This window comes from Poecilia formosa, unplaced genomic scaffold (genome assembly GCF_000485575.1).
Source record: "Poecilia formosa unplaced genomic scaffold, Poecilia_formosa-5.1.2 Scaffold422, whole genome shotgun sequence".
Lineage (NCBI taxonomy): Eukaryota > Metazoa > Chordata > Actinopteri > Cyprinodontiformes > Poeciliidae > Poecilia > Poecilia formosa.
This window is the reverse complement of record NW_006800361.1, coordinates 352,897-373,774: the sequence shown is the minus strand read 5'-3', so window position 1 is coordinate 373,774 and position 20,878 is coordinate 352,897. Positions and strand designations below refer to the sequence as shown.

The 20,878-nt window shown below is 43.6% G+C and overlaps 2 protein-coding genes across 5 annotated transcripts in view; both read right to left on the bottom strand.

The window, feature by feature from the left end:
• Positions 1-10,221, bottom strand: part of LOC103155361 (spectrin beta chain, non-erythrocytic 1) — a 71,835-nt gene extending 61,614 nt beyond the window's left edge. Inside the window, exon 1 of one of the 2 annotated variants that reach the window (XM_016663488.1) lies at positions 10,021-10,221. The gene's annotated coding sequence lies outside the window, so the exon portion shown is untranslated. The remainder of the gene's footprint in view (positions 1-10,020) is intronic. The other variant, XM_016663489.1, reaches the window with a different exon arrangement.
• Positions 10,222-13,965: 3,744 nt separating this feature from the next.
• LOC103155350 (acylphosphatase-2) lies at positions 13,966-20,732 on the bottom strand. 3 transcript variants are annotated; one of them, XM_016663498.1, is made up of 6 exons: positions 20,557-20,727; positions 18,390-18,624; positions 18,242-18,258; positions 16,994-17,103; positions 14,149-14,267; positions 13,966-14,057 (listed from the first exon to the last, which is right to left on the bottom strand). In XM_016663498.1, exons 2-5 carry the CDS (start codon positions 18,445-18,447, stop codon positions 14,153-14,155), a joined length of 300 nt encoding a protein of 99 aa, XP_016518984.1. In that variant the 5' UTR covers positions 18,448-18,624; positions 20,557-20,727; the 3' UTR covers positions 13,966-14,057; positions 14,149-14,152. The 3 variants fall into 3 exon arrangements, with proteins under 3 accessions (XP_016518984.1, XP_007577072.1, XP_016518985.1); XM_007577010.2 differs by having other exon boundaries at positions 13,966-14,267; positions 20,557-20,732; XM_016663499.1 differs by having other exon boundaries at positions 13,966-14,267; positions 18,390-18,603; positions 20,557-20,732.
• Between the last annotated feature and the right edge of the window lie 146 nt (positions 20,733-20,878).

Sequence of the window (20,878 nt, the reverse complement as noted above, 5' to 3'; positions counted from 1 at the left end):
ATCGGCACACCTCTAATGAAAAGGTTTAATATGAGACTAATCATCTGATGGAAACGCTCTGACCAAGACCACCAACCAGGAGGAGGGGCTTAGCGCCGCCAATCAAGCTCACATACTCACTGCTAATGTGCTAATGGCAGAAAAACAACTCACTGTCACCAGCAATCATGCTAACTAGCATTAGCATTCATGAAAGTCTATGCTGGCTGCAGCGTAGCAGGGAGAAAGGAGGGGAGAGTCTGAGCAACGCATCCACAAGAGTGATTGACAGCGCTAACTCCCTCCTCCTGGATCTTTTTCACACATTATCTGTCTCATACTGTTACAGCATGATAGGTTAAATATAAATGCAAAAAACTATTTTTTAATCAAAATTTCATACTGTAGCTTTAATGTTCAGCCTGAAATCAGCCCCTCCCCCTCCTGTTGCTGCTCCAGTGATGTGGAGGAGCCGTTCCTGGAGTTCAGCCTCCAGAGAGAGAGAGGAGAAAATGAGTTTGTATAGGAGGAAGCTCCAGAACGTTTCCTTCATAAACACTCTGTCCCTTTAATTACCCTGTCTGCTCCACCCTTCATCTTCCTCCTCCTCAGACCAGATGTCTCCTCTCTGCCTCCACTCGCCCTTCAGCAGGAAGAAAACTTCATCCAACCTGCGTCGCCATGACAGCGCTCCGGCCCGACCTTTAGGGACCAACAGGAAGCCCAAGGGCTACTGGTTACTAGGCAACGCCTCCATGTGGGGAAAACCTGGCTCCATCAGATGAAACATCATGAAAAATAAAAACTGTAAAAACTCATAAAATGTTTTAAACCCATCTGGGTTAGAGAACGCCTCAGCATCAAAACGCCTGGTTGTCATGGTAACAGTCCAGCAGAGGGCACTCTCAGAGGCAGATCAGGTCAGGCTGTGCAGCACTCCACACCGAACCAGTGCAGGCTGGTGAAATCAGGAGAACAGCTGCATGGCTGCTTTTAATGTAGCAGCGGCAGACAGGAGGGGAATATGGCAACCCTACAGCCATTTAATACTCCAACTATGGCAAACCATCTGTACATTTAATCCATCATACCACATGTGGCCAGGATTGTTTTACATCAAAGCTTAGCTCAGTAACAAACTAAATACATCATTAGACCATATAGTTAGAGTTTAATATTACACAAATGTTTATTTTGTTTTTTTGAAACGCAGTAAAATGAAGTCAACTAAAAACATTTTAACTATAAAGCTGTGTTTAAACAGAAACAATAAACTGATCCAGAGATCCTGAATCTTTTAGTTGTTAAACGTTTCTCCAGTTCATGTTCATGGATGTTTCTGCTCTGCATTAATGTTGTTGTTTATAATCAGGTGTGTGTGTGTGTGTGTGTGTGTGTGTGTGTGTGTGTGTGTGTGCGTGTGCGTGCGTGCGTGCGTTCGCCCAGTAACGTTCACACACACAAACAGCAGTTAAATTATTTCCCATAAATCACCAGCAGTCATTCCCAGTTTAACTTCATCAACATGTTCCATCATCTCATCCGGCTCTGATCCAACGCCCAGCCCGGCCCAGCGCTGCAATGCATCATGGGTCATCAGATCCAATCACACAGGACAGGATGTGTGTGTGTGTGTGTAGTTTCTCATGAATCTGTTAACTTCCTCCAGGAAACAGAGCCTGGATGAGAAGCTTTTGGCTTCCTGGACCAGAGGAGGAGGAGAACAGAGAACCCGATGACCTCTGACCCCTGACCCTCCACCTGTTAGCTGACACCTGCAGGCGTCTCAAAATCAACTACAGCAGAGTGAGAGGAACAGGAGGCCAACAGCTGCTTCATTCAGGTCACCAACACTGACATGGTTCAGAGAGAATCACTCCATCAGACCCTACAGGGGTCAAAGGTCATCACAGGATGGGTCTATGCAGATGTGTTTGAATGGAGGAGAAGACCTGGACATATGAGACGTCTGTCCATGATGGACAGCAAAGAGCTCAGACTGACTGCAGGCACGGTGGTGGAGGTATGATGATCTGGGCCCAGTTTAACACCAAAGAATAGATTCGTGATTCCCACTCACAACGATTCAGAATCGATTTAAAACGTTTATAAAATAAAACAAATCTGGTGTTTGTCGGCCTTTTGTAACTATGTGGTTCATTGTTGCCACGGAGATGGTACTGAGACGTACGCAAACACTGAAAGCACAAAAACATGGAGGAGACTGCAAAAACTAGAGACAGATTCAACCAGACAAATGAAGACTTTCAGGAACAGCAACGATGGACGGAGCCAAGCTCCCAGTCAAACCAGCAGCAGCCAGATCCCAGTCAAACCAGCAGCTCCCTGTTCCAGCTCTGGTTCCTCCAGCTGACAGTAACCTGAAGCAGATGTCCTCCCCCCAAGGTCGCACCCCCCCGATAGTTCCCAGGATGCCGAGTGTGTCAGCGGGTATTTGTGGGTGAGGGATACACTGCTGTAAAGCTCCTTACCAAACACACACACACACACACACACACACACACACACACACACACACACACACACACACACACACACACACACACATCAGGTTCTTCTGACTGAGCAGATTGTTTCATCTCTTCATGGTGAAGCAAAACAAACGTTCCTGATATCAGATCCTGGAGCAACGTGTGCACGCGCGCGCGCGCACACACACACACACATAGTGATGAAGTCATGAGGGTTGTGCTGCAGCTCCGCCCTGCTGGTCTCTACTGATGGGTGGAGTCCAGTGATGTAAGCCTTTGTGTCGTCATAGCGACCATACAGAAAATGTGACCTCAGCTTCCAGGAACCAAACGATCCAAAGTTCTGCAATTTGACGACGTTTAGAACCCAAAACAACATCTGCTCTGCTTAACGACACTTCACTGAACCTACTGGACATAAAGGTTTTACTCCAACTTACCTGAACTCATCAGCATGAAAAAAACTACTTTATGAGAAAATAACAAAAAAATAAAATAATGACAAACAAAACATAAAAAAAGATGCTAACTGTAGAAATGTTTTTTGTATTAAACATTTTCAGTTTAAGAAAAATCTCATCCTGAAAAAAAACTACAAAAAGTGTTGGAGGGCCTTATTTTTGCCGTTCTTGAATTGCAGTTAATTTGTGGGCCACAAATGGCCCCCGGGCCACACTTTGGACACCCCTGGTTTAAAGTATGATGAATTCAATATTTACCAAATATTTGTGGCTATGTATTTTCCATAGTCCAGCAGCCTAGTTAAAGGCTAAACTTTATTTGCTGATAAGTTTAAATTAGTGCTTAAGGGTTTAATCTTTATGTTTCTGTTCAGAGAGGCTGCTGCTTCACATGTTGCCGTAAAACTCCAATAAACCAGAGAAAGAGGTCAATACCTTTAACACCAGACAAAGTCTTGGTGCGGCTGAATAGATTTCCTTTCATGGTCCAGATTCAAATGAACGACAGGAAAATGTCTGCAGTTCCACAATTACATAACTTTCTTCATACAGCAAAATAACATAAAAGTTTAAATTGGATAGAAGTGAAAGGTCAGTTCAGTAACTTGCAAAATATGAAGAAATTAATTATTAAATCTGTGTCATTAGCTAATAACTAAATCAGATTCAAAACTGTGAAAAATAAACAGGCTAAATTCTTGAGGAGAATCAACTAATAACACAAGAGAGGAGAGGATTTCTACCAGAAATAACCAAAACACGCTGACAGGATGAAATGATCACAGCTACTAACACAAAATTAACCGGAGGGACAGTCAGAGGGACTGAACCGGGTTCTGCTGGAACCACAACAAACAGCTAAGCTAAAGCTAACAGACCCAGATGTTTCTGCTCTAAGTTAATGTTGTTGTTTATAATCAGGTGTGTGTGTGTGTGTGTGTGTGTGTGTGTGTGTGTGTGTGTGTGTGTGTGTGTTTAGTTGATATCACGATATCAACCAAACATTAGAACAGCAGCAGAGAGTCAAAAAGGCAACAGTAGCATCAATATTGGAAATAAAAAGAGCGAAATCTTAATTATCCAGAGTAGCATTAGCATTCTGCTAACCAGAGTAGCATTAGCATCAAATTAACCACAGCGTTCATAACTCATTATAGCGAAGACCAAATGATACCAGCTGAAGAACAGGCAAAGTTAACTGTGAAAAAGCGCAGAGCAATATGAAAGTTAAAACTAATAAAACATAAGTTGTAGCTTACCGGCCATCTGGAAAAATCCTCTGCTTTGTCATTCAAGATGGAGGATTCGGTCTAAGCTCTCCCTCTACTGCCGCTGTCGCCATTATCAAGTTTATCACCATAGCAACGCAAAACTTCCCGCCATCTACTGTGGCAGGACGAGACTAGTACGTTCTCCTAGCAACCACAGGCTCCGGAAGTGAGCTGACGGGAGTCTGCTGGGGGAGTTTGGTTGATGGTACGGTCGTGTAAATAATTAAGATTACATTTAGACCAAAGGTGCTCAAGTCTAGTCCTCAAGAGCTACAGTCCTGCAAGTTTTAGATGCACCTTTACGCCAAGAGACCAGGATCAAATGGCTGGATTCCCTCTCCAGCTGCCATTCAGCTCTGAACAGGCCTGCTAACGAGATATTCATTTGATTTACGTGTGCTGGAGCAGGGAAGCATCTGAAAGTTGCAGGACTGTAGCTCTGGACTTGAGCACTCCTGATTTAGGCACACACTATTATGGGAAATAGGTTAGTAATTTTTTTAAATCATGTTTATAGATTATATAAAGATCCCCCCCCCACACACACATACATCGGGGACCTGCTGAAAGTCTCTAATCGGGTCTGAAAAGCCGCCAAATATAGCGATAACCCCCCACCTCTACTCCCCAACACTTGACCACGCCCCTCAATGTCTCTTGGCTCCGCCCACTTTGGTAGAACTTTTTAAAAATGTGTTTGGGGCGGAGCTAAGCGTTCACTGGGGGTTAGCTCCACTTTAAGATCCGATTCATCCTCAAACAAGCTGTATTAAGTACTAAACCCAATAAAGATGGCTAGCATAGTATTTCTGTCTGGTTCTGCAGCTAACGGGCCGGTCCAGAGTCAGTCAGTCTGCTGGTTTCCTGCCCAGAGGCAGCGACCCGCTTTCATTTCCTGTCCATGTCTGCATGCTGACCCCACCCTCCCTGCTGCAGTACTAACCCGGGCCTGGACCCACTCAGAACCATCTACTGACCCTGAACCAACCCAGCAGGGTCCAGGTTCTGGTTCTGGGTCCAGACACCACCCGACCTTTGACCCAACCCACCCGTCTAATGTCTCAGAGACACCAGAGAACAAACCGTCTCTGAAAGGGACGGTTTCTACCGACGCTGGACATCTGAACCTCCAGAACCAGCTGAGTTTAGTAGAACTGAACCGACCAATCAGAACCAGCTGAGCAGCACTGAAAGAAGGTTCACCTCCATGTAACCCAGCTATGTAAACACACACACACACACAGATCCGTGGTGAGAAGAAACAGAAACGGTTCAAACATCCCAGGAAGTCCCTGATGAGGTTCTGCTGGATTCCCACCCAGAACCGGGTCAGAGGATCATCAGCTGAATTCATCCTGGGGAAGAAATGTTCTGATCCAGTCCGGATCCACCTAAAAATACCAACATTATTACAGAAATCATGAACTAATCCGTCGTCTTTCTTTATGTTTGTTCTGTTTGTTTTTCTCCATCTGCAGGTCGGTTCTGGGTTTATTCGTCTCTTTGTGTTTTTCTCTTAGCAGATTATTTATGTTTCTGATGTTTATTTAAGTTTCCAAATTAAACTTTCAACATTTAATCATCTCCTGCAGTGGCTTTGTTTATTTTTACTGAATAAAAGTCTGAAATGTTCCTTTAAAGGTTTTAAAGCTCAAATCTGTTGATTATTATATAAAAACATTAAAATGTTCACTTAGAAAACAAACATATAGAGAGGTACACATACAGCAGGGCTGTAAACATGTGATTCCTAAGCACTGTGACTAAACCAACCTGACCAGTGGAACCGCTCCCGGACGTCCACAGTGGTCTAGTCCAATCACAGATGGCTTTAACAACTAAAGCTACCCAATTCTCACTTCAGATAAATAACTGATGCTGATGAGATTAACTGTGAAATGTGTAAAAGTGTGATGTTTAGTGAGTTGAAAATCTGTAAACAGGTGAATTTCCTTCACAAATAACCTCAATTCTCTATTTTCTGCTAAAGTTGAAAAAAATCAATTTTAAATAAGAAATCAAATTAAAATCTCAGGTGAATAAGCTTTTTCATGCAATAAGTCATTAAAAATCATGGCAGCGATGGCTGTAAACATGATATTATATTCATCAGCCGTTAGAACTCATCATCTATCAGCCAATCAGAGGAGACGTCAGCGTCTGAGTGTTGGGGCAAAAAGCCCCGCCCACTGGGGGACGCGGCTACGTAGTCGGCCATTTTACAGAACAGCTACAGACTCAACACAACTTATTATGAACTGTGTGATGCTGTTCATAACTTTATATTTTATTTTATTCTGACAAACCACAAAGAAGACCACTTCCTGTCGTCTTCTTCGTGGTTTCTGGCAGGAGCAACATCCAGCTGTTGGTCATGTGACTCGCATGATGCATAAAAACAGCTGAAGAGCGCAACAACGTTTTATAGTAAAAGGTGTTTTTCTTTCTTAAAATTTACATCTTTCCATTTAGCAAATTAATTGGTGCAATTTATGGTTAATGGAAACATGGCTGAAGAAACCAGTGAAACCAGTGCAGAACATTTGGCCCAGATTAGAGCTATTCTGTGTATTTTGATCTGTAGCAGGTTTTACATGAAAACATTATTATTATTATTATTAGTATAAAGTTCTGAGGAGCAATCAGCTTCCGGAGAGAAAAACTTCCAGCTTCAAATATTTCCACTGGAACATTTTTTTATCTTTTCCTTTCCCTTCGCCCCACTTCTCTCCTCCCTCAGGATCACTTCCCTCTCTCTTTCTCTTTCTCTCCCACGCATTCCTCCATCATCCCTCCATCTCTCCTCCCTTTTCCAGCCGCAGAAAGTTTTCACCTCCTCCCTCTGCTCTGCGTTCTTCGCCTCGAACTTTGCTTTGGTTTGGAGTTCTGACACTGCAGCAGGAAGGAAGGAAAGAAGGAAAAGAGGGAAGGAATGGAGGAAGGAAGAGAGGGAAGAAGAGAGGAGTGTCTGGAGGACAGGAAGAGCTCCAGAAACGAGGCGTTTTGTCCTGGTTTGTGAGACAGCAGCAGCTCACCTTGCAGCTCTTCAGGGACGCTGCATCAGTTTAAGGTTTCAAGGTTCTGCAGCAGAACCAGCTGGACCAGAACCAAAGTTCTGCTAGTACCAGGGAGGACCGGTCCGGGTGTAGAGCGTGGTCCTGGAGGAACCAGGAGCTTATTAAACTATTTATATAATATAAACGAGCAGAAAATAAATCAAATGTTTTTACTCTAAACTTACAGACTCCCCCCCCCCTCCTTTCTATCCGCCTGGTCACATGACTCAGCTGGACCAATCAGAGATGGCGATACATTCACTCTGTTTACCACATGGAAACAAACAGAAAAACCACAGAAGAAGAGAAGTAAACATGATGAAGTCTGGTCTAACCGGACCTCTGAGGGTCTGGACCTGATCCAGACCAGAAGATTCTACCTCTGCAGGAACCGGACCCAGTCGGATCCAACATCAGCGTCGGGTCAGAACCAGGCTGTAGGTCTAGAAAAACACCTGAACTGTTGTTTGATGATGTCTGATGGGGTCCAACAAAACCGGAGCTGTTGGGTTAATAATAGCCCAGAGTTAGCTTAGCGACAGCTGCAGCACAGCTGATCATTGATGGGTCGGGTTTCTGACCGGGCCTGGCCTGCAGGACCTTTAAAACCATCCAGAACCATTCAGAACCTCTAGAACCAGAACCACATGGTCAGCAGATGAAGGAAGCCAATAAACAGAAAACTAACAGCTAACAGCAGCGGCCTTTAGTGGAGCTGCAGCTTCTGAGCCGGTTCTGATCCGGTTCTGTTGGACCAGGAGTGGTGCGGTTAGGATGCGTTCACTGACTCAGACTGTGGTGAAAATGTCGTTCGCCTGCTGTGTGAACGTTACCATAGTAACCAAGATGCCTAACTAAAGCAGAGGACATGATAAAGCGGCCATGTTGCATAAAATCAGCATCTTTGGCCTTTACATCATGTTATCATGTTCCTTCTTTAATTCATGTTTGAGAAATCTTTTCATCTCCATGGCAACCATTCAGCTGTGCAAAACACCCAGGTGGACCCAGCCCTGCCTTCAAGGTGCAGCTCCTCCCCTTCTCAACTCCTTCAGATTAGCCAGCACCAATTAGCAACACCTGCTGAGCTCGTTATAGGAGCTGCTGCTCAGGGTTAAAAGAGGAGCCATGATGGAATGACTTCCTGGAGGCGGACCTTCAGAAGGAGCAGGAGCTTCTTGAAGAGACAGAGACCCAATTTCAAGATGTTAATTTATGAAGTCAAATTGTTTTTCAGTTGTATTTGATATAAACAGCATCTTTATAATAACCGAAGGAAACATGATTAATTCATTGTGCCATTAAACGTCGCTATGTGCCTTTACTAGCATCGTTCATGTTGTCATTCAGGGTGATGATCAGAACCAGAACCAGGGTAGCCTATCCGGGTCACCTCCAGGTTTCCAGAACAAAAACATTTGAATGATTATTAATCTGCATGAGGCAGAAAATGTTTCATACCTGGAAGACAAACAGATCCGCCATGTTTCAGGCTGAGCTAACTGATTAGCTTCATCTAGAAGCCCTGGACTGACCTGACCCAGAATATTCTCCCTTCAGAACCGAGACAGACTCGCATGTTACAGCTGATGATTCTGGTTTCACTGATCTGAGACGTTTTAAGGATTTATACTGACCCCCCAACCCCCAAAAAAAAAACCAAAAAACAAATAAAATATAAAGGAATATGATAAAAATAAAAACTATGAGGTTTTCCTTCTATAAAATCCGGGTTTTAAACCGTTTCAAAGGTTTCTCAGGGGAGTTTGGATCCAATAAAATGCTTGGAGGTATTGGGGGCGGGGCCTAGCCAACGCAGTGGACCAATCAGAGCACAGCGGGCTTCATGGAGGGAAGAGGGGGGGCACAGCTGCTCCTTTAATTTTCTCCAGGAAACTCTAAAAGTCCAGCATCAAACGGAGTTTTATTGGACCTGAAGAGCTGCGTTTAGGTTCGGAAGTTCGGAACCAACAGCAAGCAGGTTCGGCAGAACTCACTGGGACTTTCTGAGATTCCCGTCAACAAGTTCCCGATTGTTCCCAACGGGGATGGAGGGAGGAAGAGGAGGAGGAGGAAGATGAAGGAAAACACTGAAAAAAAGGAGATGAAGGAAAGAGGAGGAGGAGGAAGAGCAGCCTGGATCTGGTTACATAATTTCTCCACAGGATCTGAAGAGAGTCTGGACTGCTGAAAAAAAACAAGAATAAAAACTAAAATAAAAACTAAAATAAAAACTAGAAAACGGCTCAAAACCGCAAAACCTCCGTTTTTCCTGCCGCAGAATCCCAGAAAACATTTTACATGATTTCTGCCCCGTCACTGCAGGAGCCGCTCCGTCAGGACGGGAGGGAAAAGTCAAAAAGCTGCAGAGGAGTCTGGAAAACCCTGGAAAACCTGGAACCCCTGGAACCCGGTCAGAGCAGCGGGTTCCTGAACATTCTGCTGTTTGATTCTGAGGTCAGAGAGCCGACCACGCCTGCAGCTCCACCATCATCATCATCATCATCATCATCAAACCTTCTTCATCACAGAGAAGGTCACCACAAACCGCATCCGTCCGGAGAGGACGCGCCAACCCCGCAGAACCAGAACCAGAACCAGCGGGGAGCCGCAGCTCCGTATTCCCACAGGTGATCCCATGGATGCTGCAACAACAAGCAGCAGCAGAGCCGCAGCCGCCGGATCCCCGCACACCCCGCAGGGACAGACCCCGCACCGAGGAGCGGCTGAGGCGGAGCGCGGAGAGCGGGCGGACCCTCACCTGGTGGCCGACTGAAGCGCTCTGGAGTCCGGCTGGGAGTGAAGGACGGGCGGCCTGGAGGACTGCTGGCAGCTCGGAGAGAAAACACGGCAGCAGCAGCACTGAGCTCAAATCCACCAATCCTCCTCCTCCTCCTCTTCCTCCCCCCGCCCACAGCGCGGATCAGACTGCAGCGGAAGGTGCGCTCGGTTTACACACCGCCCTGCACCGGAGAACCTGAATCAGGTTACAGATTAAAGGTTGATTGACTCAGAAAGTGAAACTCTTTAATCCTATTGGTTCATTCCACAAATACCAACATTTAAATTATGGTTATTTTAATGATTCTGCCTCAGAACTAAAGAAAAATCAGACAAAAATGAAGTTATGATATCAGATCAATAAAAATAGATTTTAACGCATGAATGTCCAGATCAGCGTCTTCATGCCTTGGAGCAGCTGAAGGACAAACAGTTAGAAACATGAAAACGTCTCTGGAGTCAGAACTTCCAGAACCACACAGACTACAGCTGACCCGTTCCCATTAAGCTGATCCTGAACCAGAGACGGAGTCAGAACCGTCTGGCCCGGGTTGAAGAGAACCAGAACCAGAACAGTTTTATAAACTCGATGTTTTTGGGATTTTTTTTAATCTCTGGCTCTAACATGTAGCTGGTTGCCATGGTAACAGTCCCTTTATTTATCCCAGTCTCCTCCATGGTTTTCCTCCTCCCACATGTCTGTATAAAAATAAACGCAGCAGGAAGCTGATGGGATGGAGACACTGCTTCGTTTAAAATAACCTGTTACCATGGAAACGTGGAGGAAAGCAGCCTGAAAAAAACGTTTTAAACGTGATACTGTTTTAATAAACTTCTGTTTAAATCATAATGATTTTTATCTAATATGATCTTTCCTGAAGTCGGACAGTCGGACTAAAAGCTGCAGCTGATCAGAGGATCAGATCAGGTTCTGACTCAGTGAAATGTTTTAACCTCCATAAAGGAGCAGAAGTTCCTGCAGATCCGCTCTGACGTCTGGAAACGTGACGCTGCTCTCCGCCCCTCTGGGCCGCTGGGGTGGATGAATGAAGCGCTCCTGGGGGGCGGGGCCTCCGTCGCAGGGAGGAGGAGGAGGAGGAGGAGAGGCTGCAGAGGGTGGAGGATGCCAAACTGAACCGAGTTGGTGCCGACTCAGCGGTTGGGTCAGAGCTCCCATCAGAACCAGAACCGGTTCTGGTCTTTATTGGCTAAAATATGAAATAAATAAATCAGTTTATTGTTCAGGATCATTTTTAGATGACCCGGTCCAGGTTCTGTCTGACTTTAACTGGACCTCTTAATGTTCAGCAAATTTAGCTCATGTTCGGTTCTGTTCGGTTCATCAGGTCCAAAGGTTATTCTCATGTTCATGACTCTTTCTCTCTGTAGAAATAAAAGACTAAATCTTTAATAAATTAAAGAAAAATAAACTAAACACTAAAATAAATAATGTAATATATAATTTAGAGAATAAATGACCAAAACTCAACTTTCTGGGTTTTTGGTTTTATCTCTGGAGTTACTTTAATTGTTGTCGCAGTAATTAATATAAAATAATATTTCTATACTGTTTATTGTTTATGTCCAGATCCTGTTGAGGGTCATCAACACGTCCTCATCTTGGTTTTAAAGTTTTTATGAAAAACTGACCTGAAACAAACCAAACGCCCATATATGGTCATCTGATATAATCTGGACTTTATGAGAACGTCCTGGTCCAGAACATGGAAAAACAACAGAAGAAGAAAGTCAGAGTGAAAGGTCAAAGGTCAAGCAGGCCAGTCTCTATGTTCTGTTCTGTTTTCTGGAAACCCGGGCTGGGTCTCCGTTTCCATGGCGATGAGGCCCAAAGAGGAAGCATGACCATAAATAATGTGACTGTAACTCACAGGTGTCAAACTCCAGTCCTCTGCTGCCCTGCAGGTTTTAGATGAGCCACAGGTACAAACACTGGAATGAAACCAGAACCAGAACCACAACCAGAACTGAACACAGGAGTTCTGCTGGCTGGGTGTGAGGAGTCAAACCGGGTCGACCTTCAGAACCATCAGAACCTTCAGTCTGCAGATGGAGAGCTGAACTGATCCTGGTTCTACGGGTCAGAACATCTGGACCAGAACCGGCCCGTCGGGTCAAACACGCCGCCCTGTGTGGGCCAGAGAGACGAGTCTTTTTCTTCTGCTGTTTCTCTAACAAACTCTGTCTGACTGAGCAGCGTTTCCACGGCGACCACTATGGGATGCCAAACAAGGTTGCTGGGAGAGGAAGATTCTCCAGAGGGATGAAGAGCCGACTCTCTGCACCTTCAGCAGCATGTGGGGGAGGGGGAGCTGGATCCAACAGGTTCTGGTTCTGTTCACAACTACAAGCATTTAAACCAGCCTGTTGTACAACCTCCCAACCAGCAGGGGGCGCCGTCACAAGCTGCTTGTTTGGTTCACGACTGAGTGGAAAAGCAGGAAATCTTTCCAGTCAGCTCAGATTTATGATTTTATCTAAAAGTCTTAAAAACTGAAATCAGTAAATTATTGTAGGATCCAACATGGCCGCCCTGCTGTTCAGAAAGGCTTTCAGGGGGCAGCAGCCCAGGGCGTCACGTTTGGAGGGGCAGAATTGTTCTCTTTTTTTTCTTTGTCCTTTATTTAAAAATCATATGCTGAATTTTATGGATATAAACAAATTATTCAGCTAATTTAAAATGACACAGGTGCAGTTGATTTCTTTGGTAAACATGGAGATCTTTGCTACCCATCATGCATCAGTTCATACCTGCTGGCGAAAAGGACTACCTGTGATTTAAATGAGTAAATTAATGTTTCTCTGTTGGTCAGGGCACCAAACTGGCTGCAGCCCGGGGCCCAGATCCTGGTGCATCCGGCCCTGCAGAACGTTCTCATCTGAACAGGAAATGGGATCAAAATTTGATTTATTTTTATTTTTTATGTGAAAATATTTGGACTCAGTTTCAGCTGCAGAAACTTTATAACCTAATATAATAAAAACTGTTTTAGGCTCCAATAATCAGTAAAAATGAGTTCATGGAAACAAGGAAACAAACTTAAATGTTTTGAGTCCAAAGTTTCAGGTTAAAATGAAACAGCAGCAATAAAAACACGAAGCTTATGACTCAATAAAACAATAATAAAACTGAACTTATAAAAGTGAAGCTTATTGGCTGAACTGGGTTCATTCAAACTGAACTGGAAGCAGGCACCAGAACCAGAACCAGAACCTCCCACTCTCTGCTTCTCACTGTGTCAATGGCTGCATGCTGGTTGCCATGGCGACCGCGCTGCCGCCTCCAGCCGCTCCTCTGTAATCCGAAACCTGCTCAGATTAATAATTCCTGGTTTCGGCTCCGACCCGCTGACTGGACCCTCCAGCAGGGATCGAACCGGATCACATGGCAGATCCTCGGTCAGGTGATCTGCTGTGACGCGACGGCGACTCCGCTGCTGAGCTGGAGCCAAGATGGCGGCTGGAGCCAAGATGGCGGCCGCAGCGGGACCTGCAGCCTGACGCCGTTTGTTCCTGCTGGGAGGCTGAGAGTTAAACCTGATTAATTATTCTGATATAACTGGTTTTTACTAAATATCATCCTACAGTTAGAGTATCAGTACTTTTATTATATTCTACTGAAGTAACTGATCAATCATTTCATATTTAAAAATTACATCATCTGACAGAACAAAATATCAAGTTTATGGAAATTTTGATATTTTAACGATCAAAATGACAATAATTTACATTAGTAACAAAAAATAAAATCAGGCAAAACATCATGTTTCCAAATCAGTTTCTTTCAATAAATTGATGAAACTGCAGGTGTGATTCTGAGTCGGTTCTGTTCTGGTTCTGGTTCCACTGTCCAAATCCTGTTAGGTTAATTAGCTTCTCTACGTTCAAGTAAAAAATGATAAATTAATTTAGTTAATGATGGAGTTTAATGTCAGACGGTTAAAACGGCTCCAGGTTTCTCTCAGATATTTGACTTTTTTTCTGGGTAGAAACAGAAACCAGGTCAGAAGTGGGTCAGAACCACCCGATCTCAGCTGGAGTCGGTTCAACGTTCCCAGTTCTGCCAGAGGCAGGAGGAGAACCAGTCCACCGGGTCAGAAGCGGGTCTTGAACCCGGAGAACTCCAGCTTGTCGATGGGTTTCTGGTTGGTGAACCGGGCCCTGGTGATCCGGCTGGTCGGGCTTCCTTCCTTACTGAGCCAGAACTTCCTGCAGGAGGAGACGGCTCAGATCAGTTCACCCACATTGATCCAGAACCAGGACCAGGACCAGGACCAGCAAATCCTAGTCCAACTAAAGCACAGATTTAGACGCAGAGGTCAAAGGTCACGATGAGTTCAACTTAAACTCAAAGGAAACAGAACTTTACTGACCGGATCCAAACATGAGATAAATAAAACGTAAAGAGTCAAACTGAAGAAATCCTACAGAGGTTCTGATCCAGAACAGACGGACAATAAAGATCCAACAGAACCAGAATTAAACAGCAGAACCAAACCAGTCAGTTTTTATTTTACTGTAACGATGTAAATTTAACACATTTTATTTTATCAAATAAGAAGATTAAAATAATACTAATTACTAAAGTTTCCCCAGGCTCAGATTTAAATCCTGATTATTCAAACCGAGCGCTGCAGGGAATTATGGGTAAATTTAATCTTTTCTGAGGTCGTCTTTCAGCTCAAACTGTTTTCTAGAAAAAACGACGAATATGAGGAGAGATGAAACGATTAAATATGAACTAATGAATCAAACGGCAGATTAACGTAACGAGCCGCTGCAGATTAAGACGATGAGAGCAGGAATGTTTGGGCCTAGTCAAAGGTTGGTGCGTGGTGTGGCTGCAGAGGGGCATGATGGGAAATAAAACCCTGAGAACGGGCGGCTTGCTGCAGATTAGAGCAGATGTAGGTCAGCAGAGGCAGAAACCCGACCCAGAGCTCAGAAATTAATCTGCTGGATTATAATCTGCTGCCAGCCGATCCCTCAAACGCTCACGCACAGAAAACGGCTCTGGACAGGAGAGAAGCCGTAAATCTGAAACTAATCAGGAAAAAAAACAACTAGAGAATCTAACAAAAATATAAAGTTAATTTATTTATGTTGAAAAATAAAGTATAAAAGGACAGGAAGCAGAAAGAGGCGAGAAACGTTTTAGTTTATCAGATCGTTTCGTTACATTTTGCTTCTAGTTTCTGTTTGAGGAAATTTATATGGAAAGGCAGTTAAACCGCCATGTTGGTAGGAAACTTTATTATTAAGTTCAGTCAGTAAAATAATAAAAACTGATGTGAGGCCATTGATTTGGTTTGGTTCTGACTTTCAGCCTTTACTCTGAAAGTCCAGTTCATCCCAGTTTCCTGATCTGGTTTGTTGTTAATCCAGCTGCAGATTTTATTCTGCCTGATTTTCTCCACTTCAGGTCAGATTCATATTTTTATTTCTGGACGTTTTATTAGAAATAATTCCTCTTTTTTCTTCGTTGTTGCTGATATTTTCTCCACTGCTGCTGGTTCTGTCTGGACCAACCGTCCATCTGTCTTTTAGTTTCTCTCCCAGTTTTCCATCCATCCTCCTGTTTCCCTCAGCATGACTCTGCCTCCACCTGCTCTAGGGGTAAAAGTTTAAACCTCCAGCAGCGTCTCGTATCCTGATGCGTTTCCTGTTCCAGGGCATGACAGGAAGTGAGGTTGTGGTGAAAGTGGAACGGACAGGAAGGAGGAGTTTGTTGCTTCCTGTTGGTTTAACCATGAACTAAAGAGGTTACCATGGAAACGCCAGAACCTGCTTTTATTTGGCTTTCATGTTAAAGTTTACAGATAATTTAACCGTTTTCAGTAAAGACGTCAAATCAGCAGTTTGCTGGTTTTATGACGGACAGAAAACAGTTTCATGTTTTTATTTAGTTTATCTGTAGATCAGATCCTCAGTTTGTTTAATAAAGAAATCTGAAATTATCCACCTGCATGTGTGTGTGTGTATATATATATATATATATATATATATATATATATATATATATATATATATATATATATATATATATATATATATATATATATATATAAACAGGAATCCTGACTTCCTGCTGGTGATTTTTCAGAAAATGTCAAACAAAATAATCTGCCAGTGGAACTAATAAAATCAATATTAAGGAATAATTTACTTAAAACAAACTCCTGTTTCTGGTTGAAAACTTACCTGAGTTAATTTGTCTCATTTAGAGTGTAATAAGATATTTACATCAGAAACTAGACCAAAAATACTCGGTAAGATTTTGTTTTTTGTGTAATAATATAAATGCTTTAAAAGCTGCTCATATAATCAGCAGTTATTAAACAGAAAACATCATAAAGTCACATTTTAAACCTGAACAAACTGAGTCGGTTCATCAGGAAGCTGATTTAAAGGGACAGCGTCCCTCTGTGTGAAGGCAAACAGCTCCATCTAGTGGCTGGAAACGACCCGACATGTCAGTGTGTCTCAGTGTCTCAGTGTGTCAGTGTTACGGCTTCAGTGGGTCTCTGCCCTTTTTTCCTTTTAGGGTTCTGCAGACAGGTCTCTGCAGGTGATGCGTGTTGCCCTGATTGGTGTTCTGCAGCTTTAAAACTGCCAGACATGCAGCAGTGGAGGGGGCTTTTTCCTTCTCTCTCCTAAGAACCCCATTTGGTTTGGTTTGTATCTTTTGGTTGAGATTTGTTAGGTTTGCTTATTTCTGGTCACTTATAGGTTCTGCTTTAATCTATTTTGGTTTCTCATTTCAGGTATTCTTTTTTCAGGGTTATTTCTTTAATATAATTTAATAAATTCTATTTTCATTAAGTTACTAAATCCTTGTGTGGTCTCCTTTTAATGTTACCCCATCAAACAAGCCTGGTGGACGTAACAGTCAGTGTGTGTATCTCGGCGTGTGTGTGTGTCGGTGTGTGTCTCACATCTCCTCCACCATGGCGGCCGGTCCCTGCGCCTGTCCCACCACCGTCCCAGCGGCCGTGTTCTTCACCCAGCCCACCAGGCCCAGGCGCAGACCCTCCTTCTCTGTGTACTGCAGGACAGGAAACGTTTCACTCACTTTGAAATGAAAACATGAAACCAACATGAGGAGCTGCTGGTTAAAGTCCAGAGTGAGAGAAGCAGCAGCGCCGGCTCTGAGGCTGATGGACGGCGGCGTTACGATGACAGGAGGGACTGGAGATCTGGTCGGATTAGCAGCTGGTTGGTAAAGTTAAAAACCAGATTATTATGGTCTGTTCTTCATGAGGCAGCAGCTCTTAAGGAGCTTTAGTAGCGAGGAATGCTGTCAGGCTGACTGCTCTCTAACTGGTCCCTGTGAGACGGTCTGGACATGTCTGTCCTGCTGGACGGCAGGATGTCCAAATTGTCTTTAATTTGACTTTAATTTGACTAAATTCAAGTTATTCCAGGAAGCAGCAGACAGGAAGAACAGATCATCTGACGGGACTAACATGTAATTCACACGAGTCTGAACCGGAGGCGATCCGCACCACTGATCCGCCATCTTGGTAGGCAAACACAGAGCGAAGCGTCGCTTCACCAAGGCTACCAGACCAACAGGAAGAGAAACATACATCAACAAAATGGCTGCTGTTCAGACGGACCAGGATGAGACGGAGAATGTGGCTCATTTACTGTTAACATAGCAACAACCTACCAAGATGGCCGTCAGTAAGTTACAGACTCTGTTCTGATCATTTTCTTATTTTCTGTTTTATCTGAGCCATAAACTCAGAATTTAATCTATTAAATGTCCACCAGCTGAGTTCACTGACTGTAAGAGAACAGCGCCACAGTGAGGCCAAGCAGGGAAATGCATCTGTTTATTATTAAAAAGTGATTATTCTATTTACTGTTTTATTTATATATTTATTCTGTCCTGCAGAGCAGAAACGGTTCGTCACGATTTTCTGATCTAGATCTGAGTTTTAATCATGGAAGTAAAAAACAAAATGGAGTTTCATTTCCAAACTGACTTATGTTGATAAAAAAACTGAAAAAAAATCTTCATTATTGATAACAGAAAAACTTGAAGGAAAAATTCAAGTGGTGACACTTTGGTTCCTTTCTATCAATAGATAAGTAATAATTGTGATATTGATCGGCTCCGTCCTCACAGTTTGCTCTCTGGATCAGAACAATAAACTGTTTTTCTTCATCAGACTCACCATTCTGAAGCAGACACCTGGAAAACAGAAACAGAGTCCGTTCAGAACCAGAACCAGCAGCAGGATGTAAATAAAGCCCGGCCCGACTGCTGGTCTAATTTCAGCAGCAGGATCGTTTTCAGCTGCAGAGGAAGAGGAGCAAACGGACCCTGAACATGGCCGAAGATCTCAAAGTCCACCGACTCCAGACCGCTTCCCGCAGACATCCTGGAGACGAGACGACCCGGAACAGAGGGGGACAGCTGCACCGTCTGGTACCGACCCGGTCCGGTTCTCCTCCTCGGCTCTTAAAGGAACAGCTCAGAGCCGCTGCTGGTCTGTGGTTCCGACCTGGAAGGAGTTCAGACTGGAGACTCGATCAGCTGTTGGTGTCTGTATCGCTGCTGATAAAAACAAAGAAATCTGATTATTTTACATCATATTTATAATTCCTAATTAGACTTTCTGAACCACTGAAATGTTTGCTGCAGTTTATTTCTGACCTGCTGTTTTCATCAGTCTGTTTTTCTCTGACTGAACAGATTAAAACTTTACAGCCTGTCAAGCTGCTGCTGTGTTTCTGTGAGCTGCACTGATGCAGAGTTATAACATGAATTTATACTTCAGTAGATTTATGTCTGTGTTTAAATAAAGAAATAAATTCAGCAGTTTTTCTGCATTAGTATCAGCTGATACTCGGATATCTAAAGGTAAAACAGTGGCTTCACTTCTGTAAACCAGAATAAAAAAAACTAAAACTAAAATAAATAAATTGTGTAAAGCTTAAAGGTCTGGAGCTGAGAAACTTCATGTCAGACCAAATCAGAACTGAATCAGATCAGGACTCTGTGCTGCTGCATTGGGACTGTCAGAGTTACCACAGGAGGGCAGGTCCTCTAGCGCCACCTAGTGTCTGTCTGCTCATTCCTTCAGATTCCTCATGATGCTCTGCTCTCAAGGAAACACTGGCAGCTACACCACAAACTGACTTCTGGCTGATAAACTCTCTAAATTGGTTCTTAAAGCTGCAATATGTAACTTTTTTTTTTTTAAATGAAGTTTTTATACATATTTGTTAAAATCGCCACCATGTGACAGTTTGCTATCAATGCTATTGGTGCAATAAATCATTTAATCACATGATTAAATTACTTTATTTAATTATTAATCATCATGTGATTAAGCCCTCGACAGACTGGTGTCCTGTCCAGGTGACTGTCCAGGTGACCTGTCCAGGTGTCCTGTCCAGGTGACTGTCCAGGTGACCTGTCCAGGTGTCCTGTCCAGGTGACTGTCCAGGTGACTGTCCAGGTGACCTGCCCAGGTGACTGTCCAGGTGACTGTCCAGGTGACCTGTCCAGGTGTCCTGTCCAGGTGTCCTGTCCAGGTGACTGTCCAGGTGTCCTGTCCAGGTGACTGTCCAGGTGACCTGCCCAGGTGACTGTCCAGGTGACTGTCCAGGTGACCTGTCCAGGTGACCTGTCCAGGTGACCTGTCCAGGTGACTGTCCAGGTGTCCTGTCCAGGTGACTGTCCAGGTGACCTGCCCAGGTGACTGTCCAGGTGACTGTCCAGGTGACTGTCCAGGTGACTGTCCAGGTGACCTGTCCAGGTGACCTGTCCAGGTGACCTGTCCAGGTGACCCCGCCTCTCGCCCGGAATGTTGGCTGGAGAGGCAGCAGCTCCTCCCGACCCCACTAGGGGTTTGGGTGTACAGAAAATGGATGGAGGATGGATCATATGATTAAATAATTTTAGTAATTACATGATGACAAAAAATTGATAAAATGATTTATAATTTTTCTCTCTTTCTTCAGTTTGGTGTTTTAACTAAACTTTTTTTTGAAAGATAATTTTGCTTACAGAGATTTCATCATTCATTTTATTTCTGTTGTTTTGTTTGTTTTAGATATTTAAAATGTTTTCTAGATCCAGTGTTAAATGTTCATTAAAGTTTTAAGTTTGTGGATCTTTGAGAATGTGTTCTNTGTTTTGTTTGTTTTAGATATTTAAAATGTTTTCTAGATCCAGTGTTAAATGTTCATTAAAGTTTTAAGTTTGTGGATCTTTGAGAATGTGTTCTTGCATTATTTCATTACCATTATATGGACTCAACACAACATTATTATTGTTTATCGCAATAACTTCTGGAATTAACCACTAAAAAAGAGAAACGTTTATCCAAGGCAGCATTAGCATTATGCTAAGCAGAGCAACGTTAGCATAACGTTCATAACTGATTATTAGCAAAGACCAAATGACAGCAGGTGAAGTACAGAAACAGTGAAACAGCGCAGAGAAAAATGAAAGATAAAAGTAACAGAAGCTGTAGCTTACCGAACATCTGGAAAATCCTCCGCTTCTCATTCAGGATGGAGAATTCGGTTTAAGCTCTCCCTCCCCTGCCGCCGCCATTAAACTTATCACCATGGCAACCTTCCGGCATCTAGTATGGCAAGCCCCAAAGATATTTTATTCAGCGATGCTGATTGGCCAAATGTTTATTATTTTTCTCCTAACGATTACGTACATAGACATAATATAAGAGTAGACCCCGCATTGGCCGCTCCGGAGCAGGAACTACGGCGGCCATCTTGGAGCGGTATACCCTCAACCAAAACAGCAGAAGATGCCTCAGCACTGAGGGATATTGTTGTTC

What these genes read in the sequence shown, in the direction of transcription:
- LOC103155350 (XM_007577010.2), bottom strand. Translation starts at nt 18,447, where the DNA reads ATGTCTGCGGGAAGCGGTCTGGAGTCGGTGGACTTTGAGATCTTCGGC. An exon ending in GCCGCCATGGTGGAGGAGAT is followed by an intron (nt 14,268 to 16,993) that starts GTGAGACACACA and finishes CTCCTCCTGCAG; the next exon opens with GAAGTTCTGGCTCAGTAAGG.